We start from the raw sequence: 10,815 nt of genomic DNA on the forward strand, positions 1-10,815 counted from the left end.
TATTTTTTTTATTAAGATGGACACGTATCGCCATCTTATTGGTGCTAAAGTAGCGTATAACGAAATCTGTAAAAAATTTTAACAGAGTTTGACTCCAGAGATTGATTTGTAAATTAAGCCAACAACAGGGATCTCTGAATTTATGTTGATACCACAATGAGTGATTTGTAATTTAGGCCAACCAAAGAGACTAATAGTATATTTTTCCATACAAAAAAAAAATTAAAAGTAAGAACTCACTAGATAATCCCAACTTGAATCATCTTAGTATATAAGAAAAAAATAACTCTACATCTTTTTTTCCTGAACCAACTATACATAAAAATTAGATTAGATATATAAATATTAATATATTGTCATCATATAGTTACATAATATGTTCAAAAAATATTAAATATAGATATGTTTATTAATATGTTTTGGGATTGCTCAATCACTCCATTTTTTTTTTTTACTTTAATATATTTTTTTTATTTTGTGGGATATGTGTCACAATATAATTAGTGCTGATGTCATATTTGATGATTTCCGTATAAAAATTATATATAAGTAGATTTAAACATTATCATATGATCTTGAACAAAAAAAAAGTATTATCATTTGATTTTAGATCTTAAATTATGTGATTTAACAATTCATAAGTATCTAATGATAGGAAATTGTGATGATAGTCAATATAAATTCTACCTACCTTATATTAAATTAATAATATTAACAATGATAATTATTATATAATCATATGGTTATATGTATCTAATGTTTTAGTCTAATGGTAATACTTTTTTCTTTTTCTTTTTCTATCACATGATCTAATAATTATGTGACACAATGTTAGATCACATGACCATGTGATCTAAATTCTAATGAGAATACTTAATTTATAATTATAATTGACACATTGGTGATTCAAACCATAATCACAAAATTTGAAATTATATGAATCACATTATCATTGTATATACTTAATATGATTAAGTTTTGAAATTGTCATTATATCATATGATTAATGTAAATTTATACTAAGAGCACTCCCACCGGACTCCTTAAGTGGTTCCCTTCCCTATATTTAGGAAAAATATCATAAAAAACATAAAAAAAAAAAAACAGCTCCATCAGTCTCCCTAAATATACATGCTATCGTTGGGAATCTACAGTAACCATGTATATATACATGGTTATTGTAGATTCCCAACCTAATATTTTAATAAAAAGAAAGTCCCTCTCTCCTCTCTCCTCTCTCCTCTCTTGCTTCGCGCGTCCTTCCTTCCTCGTCCTCCTTCCTTTCCCAACCAAGACGCCATGAATGAACCAGCCCTCGCCTTTTCCCTCACTTTCTCATCAACCAAACACAAAATCACCATTATCAGAGAGAGACAAGAGTTTCTCATCTCTCTCTCCTCTCTCCTTCCACCTTCCCCGTCCTCCATCGTCTCCACCCTGTCCAAACTAAAACTCAATCAAAATCAAAAATTTCTTCAACCACAGTAAAGCCCCAAGCCCTAGGATCACCAAAAAATTCACAGTTCAGAATTCCACCGGAAATTTCCTCCGAAATTTCACTGATATTTCACAGTTTGAAATGTCCGGAATTCCACTGGAAATTTCCTCTTGTTTCACCGGAAGTTTGCACCTGAAGCCACTAGAATCGCGCCCTCAAATTCTACGGCATCGACCTAGCATCACCCACCGGAGATCAGACCTTCCTCTCACCGTGTCTCTTCTTAGGCCACCGGAAATCGGACCCACGGGTCTCTCTGCATCTCTGGTTTTCTCTCTGATTCGATCTCTCTTCCTCAAGCTCTTTCTCTCCCTAATTCGGTCTCTCTCCGGGGTTCTCTCACTCACAGAGAAGAGAGGAAGGAAGGATCAGGAAGATGAAGAAAGGGAGAAGAAAAGAAGAGGAGGAAGAGAAGAAGGGGCGGTGGACTGGTGGGTTTTGAGAGAGAGAGGACAGAGATGACAAGAGAGGAGAGAAGAAAAAAAAAAAAAAGTAGGAAAGATAAAAGATAATAAAATAAGAGTAAAAAATAGTATTTAATTGATATAGGAAAAATTTAGGGAAACTATTGTGGGGTGTTTTTTTATAGGGAAGCAAAAAGTAGTTTTGTTCCCTAAATATAGGGAAAATGGTTGGGAAACTAATGGGAGTGCTCTTACACATGTAACCTATATACCTAATAATTACTGTATTTGAGTATGGTTAAGAATTTTTAAATACTTAAAATATTAAATCAAAGTTAACCATTGTATCTAAGTATCTAGATGTTTAATTATTATATTAGTATGAATTTTATACTTATATGGCATTATGTGACTATAATTTATACATGTGCTTAATTTATGTGTATGTGTGTAGCTATATATATATATATATTTGTTACAAATTATGAATCATATAATATCATATGACTTATGAGATTACCAATGATAAGTATGATCATTATAAGTCATAATTATCATAATTTCCTATTATCTACTGATAATACTTATATCATATGATCATACGACCTAAGTATTATCATATGATCATATGATCTAACAATTTGTATGATCTTAGATCTTGGATCATGTGATTTAATGATTCTCAAGTATCTAATGATAATACTTAGAATATATGATCATATTCATATGATAATACTTAGGTTCTGAATCACCTCTATTTTTTTTTTTTTTTTTTTTTTTTTTTTCCGAAATGGCATAGCTGCAGTAAATGCATGTCTTTGTCGCTTTTTGCCTTCTTTTTAGGTCTAGGTCCTTCAAGAGTCTGGACGATGTCGGGGTTGTTTGACAAAGAACAGAACAGAACAGAGTAGTGGGTTGTTAGTTTTGAAATTAGTAAAAAGTGATGATGTGATATAAAATAAAAAGAATTTGTATAAAAAAGTGAAAAAAAAATTTGTATTGTAGTGAATTTTTTTATTTGAATAGTAATAAAAAATTATTGATGTGATGTAAAAAGTGAAAAAAAAAAAGTGAGAATGTTTTGATGTTGATTGTTATTGGAAAGTGTAAAAATAAAATAAAAAATTGTGAATAGTACCGGCCACTATTCTGTAATGTTCTGTGGCTTATCAAACAAGCCCGTCATTTCTGCATTCTGGTTGTTTGTCAAATTCCCATGATAATCGATTCCTCATATCTGCGTGGTGCTCAAAAATCACCCGAAAGTCATTTGATATCTGGGTGCTCTCTGAAAAGCGGTTGTATGCTTTTGCGTCGGAGCCGATGGTGGACGAGGTGAAAATGTGGACTTCTTTTTTTCTTTTTTCTTTTTTTCATAATCCTTTAACAAATGAGGCTGAGGGCAAATCATTAAAATTGCACATGACGTTCACATGATGGGTTGACCATTGAACTTAACACTTCTGACTGATAGAATGGGAGAAAATGAGTAATTTTGGTAGTTGAATGCTCTATTTTGATAAAGTTGGTAATTCATTGAAGATTTCTACAAAAGTTGGTAGTTTATGTGGGGAAAAAGTAATTACCCCTTAATTATATGATCATATAGTCCTATTATATTACATGAATAATATAATTAAGTATCTGGATTATTATTATATTATATGACTAACAATTAAATATTGATATTATTCATTTTTACTATTTTACATACATATAATGAATAAATTATAACCAATTAATATATACTAACCAATGACCATTGTTACTTAATTTATGCTTACATATAGTATATTGTTTGTTAATATACTATATTGTAAAAATAAGTTATATATTAACAAATTAAAATATAACTTATTATTATTATTATTATTATTATTATTATTATTATTATATATATACGAGTCGATCCTTATACGAGCGGGTTCACGAGCTTTAATCGGGTCGAGCCGAGTTTATACAAGTTTGTATCGTTTAATAATCGAGTTTAATTTCGTGTTCACAAGCAGTTCATTTAATAATCGAATCGAGTACAAATCGAATTTATTCGAACCGATTTCGAGTAAGCTCACGAGTAGCTCAGCTCATGTACATCCTTACGGACTTGGGAGATGGGTGAAAAACGAGGAAATGGAGGCCAAAGCAATATATATAGCTGATTAGCCGATGGCTTAATATGGTTAGCCACCCCTAGGTCCAAAGGGCTTCCCTCATGTGTCAAAGGTTTTTCTCCTAAACAAAGGGTTATTTCCTTGTTTTTGTCTTGGAAACCCCATGGTTAAAGATCATGAAATGGCTACATCAACATCAAGAGTCAATGACGTGTTTGTCTTGAAATCCAAGAGGTACAATTATGTAAAGTTGTTCTTAATTTTTAAAGATTTTTTATTTTTTTATTTTTGTAATTTTTTTTTATTGTGACATGTGTCAACTCTTAGGGGTTGACACGTGGCGGACCGCTATTTTTTGGACAGAAAACTTGACTGAGGTACTAATTTGATATTTTTTCAAAACTGAGGTATAATCTGTGATGCAAATTGGAACTCATGGACTAAAAAAATAAAGTTCAAAACTCTAGGACCAGAAATATATTTAACCCAAAATTTAATGAATTTGAATACATATAGCAAATGAATTTGATTGAGTGGATTCTTGATTATTTATTTTTGTATCAGTTGTTCATAACTCTCATGTCCAACCTGTTTACCTAGTTGGGCTTTGAGAATCTTATTTTTACTCGCAGTTAGTATTATTCTACCTCTTTGGGATCAGGAAAATCTTTTAACTGTTATCTCTGGATTACTCTCCTTTTTGGGTTATTTTGTCGCCCTTTTCGGGTTACCCCACTCTTTAAGGGGTTGGTCATTTCACTGATTCTAAGCTTGGAACTTGTTCTTTTTGTACAGAGTGCAGGACCCAAATTTTGTATGCCAAGCTCGAGACAATAGGGTTTTTTTTTTTTTTTTTGGTATCAAAAAATTTAGTCTTTTCATATCGAGCGCGGTACAAATATGCAAAAAGAAGGGTGTATGCAATATGTAAAATAGGCACTTCCCAAATGTACCCAATCAGAATGCTTAATTGTTCTTAAAATTTTTGTACAAATTACATCAAAGTAATAATGTATATTATTGTTTTTTTCTCTTCTACCGTTCTCTCCGTTCTCTCTCCTCCTGATATTTCTTCTGGGCAAACCACTATGGGAGGGAAGCCGAAACCTTCCCTCTTCCCTTACCTTCTGCCTCTTTTGAGGTTTTTTCACCCAGCTTCCCACCACCTCACCCCTGTTCTTTACAGCTTTTTTGGCCATTGGAGATAAGACCTAAACTCCAGAAACCTATCCAGCCTCTTCTGAGGTCTATCTTCCTGTTATCTTTACTTTTTCAGCTGTTTATCTCCACAACTCTCTCCCAGTTCATCTTCTCCGGTGACTTCTCCTCCATCCATGTCTTTTGTCAGGTTTGTCAAGGATTTTGGTTTGATTTTTTCGAATCTAGATCTACTATCCTCCACCACTTCCTGGCTGACACGCGCCAGCCCACCTCCTTCTCCGTTGTCTTCCGCCTGCTCCTCTGCCACCTGCGTCTCCAACGGCCATCTTCATACCAGCGCGTGATCTACACGCGCCAGCAAGTGGCTCTCACTTGCTGATGCGTGTGGACCACGTCCCGCCTTCACCCCTGCAACAGTTGGTTCTCCATGGTAGAACACCTTCTTCCAACCATCTCTGCAGCTTTTTTGGCATCCGTGCCTCAAATCATCTATCCGGCCATCCACCAGTCGTTGATGTTCTGTGTTTGTGATGTTTATGTTATTGTTTTTCCTTTTCTTTTTATGTTTTTCTGGGTTATTTTGTTGGATCTTTTTCTTCCTGTTCACCCATGTAATGGTGTTTGGGTCCTCGTGACTCAATACACTCCAAATATCACCTTCACTGGTGACCCCGGTTTTGTGGCATCCGTGCCTCAAACTATTGGGCCCGCATCTTCGGAAGCATTTCCCCCGCGTACTTTCGTTCTTAGTTTTAATTTTGAGTTGCCCAGCCCTAGTGTTTTTTCTTTCCTGTAATTTTGTTTCACGTATCTAAAAAAAAAAAAAAAAAAATGTATATTATTATTTTTTTGGCCAAGTATATGAAGAAGAGCGGATGAGACCCATCAGAGTAATAATGTTTACTGAAATGAAAGAATGGTTTCAGAGACAAAAGTCACGCATTAATGATCCTGAAGGCGTTGCTCTAGGTGCTCATTTTCCTTCCTTATGGCATCGAGATCAGCTTGTAGTTTGTCTACATTTAAGCTCCGGGATGCCATGGCTGCTAGCTTCTTTTCATGGTCAGCTACTTCTCTTCGTACTCTATCAGTGGCCAGAATTTTCTCAGAGATCTGTTCAAATGTCTCGTGGAAGCTGGTGAGAAGTCTATAAGCCTGTCGCCCTACCGTGCCTTTCTTGGCTTCCCTGCACATACATGCTTCCTTTCAGCAAGCCAGCTATATCCATATGGCAGTAAAATACATCTATCATCCAAGTTTGCCACAATTGTGTCATGATAGAGTAATGCACAAATAGGTCAACTTGATAAGAACACTACTAGGACTGACAATTTTTTACACGATTTGCGAACTCAACATGAAATTAGCGAGTTAGGGTTGAATGATCTGACCTGTTTAATTAAATAGGTTGGGTTAGAGTTGACGTATATATTCTTATACCAATGTCTCAATACGACCTAAATCCGACATGCGACATTTAGGACTAACAGTTTTTGACACGATCCACAAACCCGACACGAATTCAACACAAAATTAACAGGTTAAAATTGAAAAGTTTGACTCATTTAATTAAATGGATTGAATTAGCGTTGACCTAGACAGTTTTATATCCATGCCTCGACACAACTCGAACTTGACACGTGAAAAGAAATTACCACCCCTAGACACTACATTGTGGCTGCAACAAGAAGCAATCTGTACCTGAATACTATTTCATCTGCGACAGCATAGGTTCGATGTAGGCGTTCTTGGATAGAATTACTCTCTAACTGAAGCTCCCTGGTCTCTTTTAAGATCCGTTCTATGTCAGCATCTTGTTTCCGACTGTTTTTTGTTATTTCCTTTATCCGATGTATATAGGAACTCCTAGATGCAATTTTGTGCTGTCTCTCGAGTTCTGCAAAAAGTTTAGAATGCTCCTCATCCCTGTAGAATGACAATGCAGTTGCATCAAGAACAAGTAAAGTAATTTACAGAAAATGTGAAAATCTTTTGATAAGCAAGTGCAAGGACAAAAGGAAAAAAGAGAGATAAATAATAAAAGAACGTCTTTACACTTCAGAGGAAGCAACGAAGTGTAAAGATCTTTCCCAAGCCAGAATTATACCTCTTTCTAATTTCAGATAGGACAGACTGCTTTTCCAACTCAACTTCTCTCAACTTTTGGAGCTTTTCTTGAGCTTCTGGGCTGTTTGCATATAGAGACTCCTCAAGACTTCTCTTTTTCTCTTCCAAAGACTTTCTGTCAGTTTCCCTGTCAAAGATTGTTTATGTCAGACGAAATCAACAGTGCATCTTTATGCTAGCAAAAAAGTTGGTTCTCCTTTCAAATGTATATTTTAAATTATTCTGAAGTACAATATCTTCTGGCTGTGCCCATCCCAAATTAGAAAGGAGTATATTTGACCCATGTCTTTGCTAAAAAAAAAGTAAGATACATTTTAAGGAGAAAAAAAAAAAGGCAGCTATTTCCTACCACTCTGACCCCAACTCCCCAAGATTATGCTCTTTAGCAGCTACTTTCTCATTGAGCTGCTCAAGGTAGAAGTCAATAGGATGTTCGTTATCAAATGACATCTCTGCTGCTGCCCTTAACAATTCCAATTCTTCTTCAAGTTGCTGTAATCCAGAGTTTTTTGCCGTTACCTCCCCTGTAAGCACTTTTTCTTGATTTTGTATTTCTTCAGTCTCATATCTTATCTGGTGAAATAATAAACATCAAATATAGCCCATTATCAGGATTTTGTTCACAGAATGCTAAGAATTTTTTTTTTCTTTTTTTCTTTTTAAAAAAAACCAAAGTAACTCGGATTCCAAATTAAGCTTTTGAATGCCCTTCAATGCTTCATATTTCACATTGTTGTCAGAAACTAGATCAGGTTGACTTCAAGGTTTGATTCCTAATTCCATTTTAACAAGTCCCTCCAGACAACTGTCCAAATTCACATTAGTTCAAGTAAAAATACCTTGGAAACTTGCTCTCTAGAAGAAGATCCTTTCTGTTCAAACACTAGAACATCATTTTTCCAAGCTGCAGTTTCTACATTTCCCGATGTATCTCTTCCAGCATCCACCACTTCTTCAGTCAAATCCTTCCCACTTAATACGCTAGTAAGTTCGTCCTTGCTGAAATCTCCTGTCCTGGAGCAGAATATCTCATCAACAGCTGTTTCATCCATTTTTTGTGGAACAAGATCAGCCTCATAGAGATTGCCAACATCTTCAGCTTTGGTATTCAACGACTCTGGCACTTCAGTCTTCAGTCTTAGATCTTTCAATCTGGCTCCAACTTTCTCACGACTAAAATCTACCCCTTCATTATCAGCCTTCTTTGGCCAATCCTCTGAAGACCTTTTTAAATCATCTTCTTCTATTCTCCTTCTAGCATTGACATCCTTCACATCAGCAGTTCTTCTATCTTCAGATAACTCAGAAAGCCTCTCCACCAGGAATCTGACCAACTTATACAAGTCCTCCTCAGATGGATACAGGAACTGCCGTAAGCAACACATATAGTCTGTTTCTAAGCATAATTTCAAAACAATAAGCAGAATGATAACCATTAAGAGTAGAAAACGCAGCAGATGCAGCATAAATAAGCAAAACAAAGAAGAAAAAAAAAGCAGAGTTATAAAAAGAATTTAAGAAAGATTCATTCACTGCAATGATCTTAAAGCTCCTCCATCAAAAGAAACTAGCAAGTGCCAAATTTCACCAACCAAAAACAAACAAACAAATATTGGGGACAAAGTTGGAAAGGTCCATGGCAACAGAAGAATAAATGCGAAAGCTTTTAGAACCATGTCTTATGTTAGCTTCTACTGCATATTCCGGTGGATATATGTACATTAATTAAAACAAGTAGCCATTATTTCAACAAAGATGCATTAGCCGATTGCTATAAACACTTGAAATTTAAAAATTATAGAAGGCACTCTCAATGGATTCAAGCAACGTTACATTAGATCTATACACGCTAATTTACTAAAGAGGCTTTGACTTAGATGGTCGTTGTTACTAACTTACTAGCATCAACCAACAAACTAACTTCCTGCTGCAAAACAATTGACATTGTGAACCACAACATACATCAAGGCCCATCACAAACTAATTTTTTCCATGAAGATCCATTTCTATTAGCCAAAAATCCAGGTAGTTAACAAGAAAATCACACTCGAGTCCAAAACTAAAACTTTATGAAAATTGAAATTTCCTATAAATCCAAATTCTATGTTTAACTATGTCAGTTTTCCTCTCAGGAGCCAAATAAAAAACTTAATAAAATAGTCATCTTTCCTTTTCCTTCACTTTCTCCTAACATTTTTCTGAGCAACCAAACACCGACCCAAGATTCAAAAACCCAACATCACATTACATGACATCCAAAATCCAAACCTTATGAAAATCCAAAACTTCATAAAATCCAAATGCCACGTTTCACTCAGGATCCAAACAAAATGCTCAATAAATAGTCACACTTTCTTTTTCCTTCCCTTTCTTCTCACATTTTCTGGGCAACCAAACACGACCCATTATTCAAAACATAAAAAAACAACACTATTTTTATTCTCTCTTTGACTGACCTTATGGAAGCTCATGTCTCCGATATAACCCAGGCTCTCAATCCGGGACGCGATTTCCGTACAGATCTTGAATTGGTCAGCCACGGAGCCATCGGGAAGAGAGGTGGGAAACGACGCCGTGCGGTCGAGAAGGTTGAGACACTGGGCACAGATGGAGACCAAGGTGGTCGGGTTCAGGTCTCGCACCGACGAAACGCTCGCTGGGATCGAAACCCCCGACTTCCCCAGCGTGCTCACAAGTATCTCCTGTGACTCTTCCATACGTTTCCCTTTTGGCCTTTTCGGTGGACTTCGAATGCGTGGGTTTTTCACTGTGTTTTTTGCTTTTGGTCTTTTGATTTTACGGAACCAACGAAGTGTGTTTTCGTTTGTACCGAAAGAGGTTCCTTCTTTCTTTTAAGCATTGGCGGTGGGAGGAAAATCCCCTAATCTACTTCATTCAATTGATTTTTTTTTCTAATTTTTTTTTTAAAAAAAATGCCAAAATTATTATTAGATTCAAATTTTTAAAATTCAATAGTAATTTTCAATGCCACGTCAAAAATTTAAAACTTGTATATATAAAAATTACATATTTGATAATAAATGTTAATTTAGCGTTGGGGACAAAAATCACTAGACTATTTATCAGTCAATTTCAATGCCACGTGACAAGCATTCAAATGTCAAATTTAGGAGTTTCTCACGTTAAAATGAGTCGCTCTCTCCAAAAATAGGAGGAGGTTTAGATACATTCTCTCTAAATCTAAACTCTTCCATTTAGTTTTCTCTTGAGCACTGTATTGAGTTAAATATCGAAGTGTTCCTAGTAGCTTGGAGTCCGACAAATTTTTGGTGACTATTTTCTATATTTTGCAGGTGGCCAATCGCCGGTACAATTGTTTGAAAAATTTGTTTCAACATTTTAGTTGGCATTTATGGCTTTTATAATGACCCAAACCTTACTTCTTTTTTTCCTTTTTTTTTTTTAATTCATATTAGTATTTGTATATTTAAAAAAATAAGTATTGATGTGATAAATTTTCAACTACTTAATTTAAAAATAATAATTAGGATTT

At 35.0% G+C, this 10,815-nt stretch overlaps 1 protein-coding gene across 3 annotated transcripts; it reads right to left on the reverse strand.

Annotated features, from left to right (window-relative positions):
- Window positions 1–5,990: 5,990 nt before the first annotated feature.
- On the reverse strand, window positions 5,991–10,130 carry LOC133876397 (uncharacterized). 3 transcript variants are annotated; one of them, XM_062314669.1, is made up of 6 exons: window positions 9,758–10,130; window positions 8,141–8,668; window positions 7,651–7,874; window positions 7,282–7,428; window positions 6,876–7,100; window positions 5,991–6,360 (listed from the first exon to the last, which is right to left on the reverse strand). In XM_062314669.1, the coding sequence occupies exons 1-6, from the start codon at window positions 10,016–10,018 to the stop codon at window positions 6,117–6,119; spliced, it is 1,629 nt and encodes a 542-aa protein (XP_062170653.1). In that variant the 5' UTR covers window positions 10,019–10,130; the 3' UTR covers window positions 5,991–6,116. The 3 variants fall into 3 exon arrangements, with proteins under 3 accessions (XP_062170653.1, XP_062170655.1, XP_062170654.1); XM_062314671.1 differs by having other exon boundaries at window positions 8,141–8,697; window positions 9,758–9,895; XM_062314670.1 differs by having other exon boundaries at window positions 8,141–8,691; window positions 9,758–9,894.
- Window positions 10,131–10,815: the final 685 nt, after the last annotated feature.

Source organism: Alnus glutinosa, chromosome 8 (assembly GCF_958979055.1).
Source record: "Alnus glutinosa chromosome 8, dhAlnGlut1.1, whole genome shotgun sequence".
Lineage (NCBI taxonomy): Eukaryota > Viridiplantae > Streptophyta > Magnoliopsida > Fagales > Betulaceae > Alnus > Alnus glutinosa.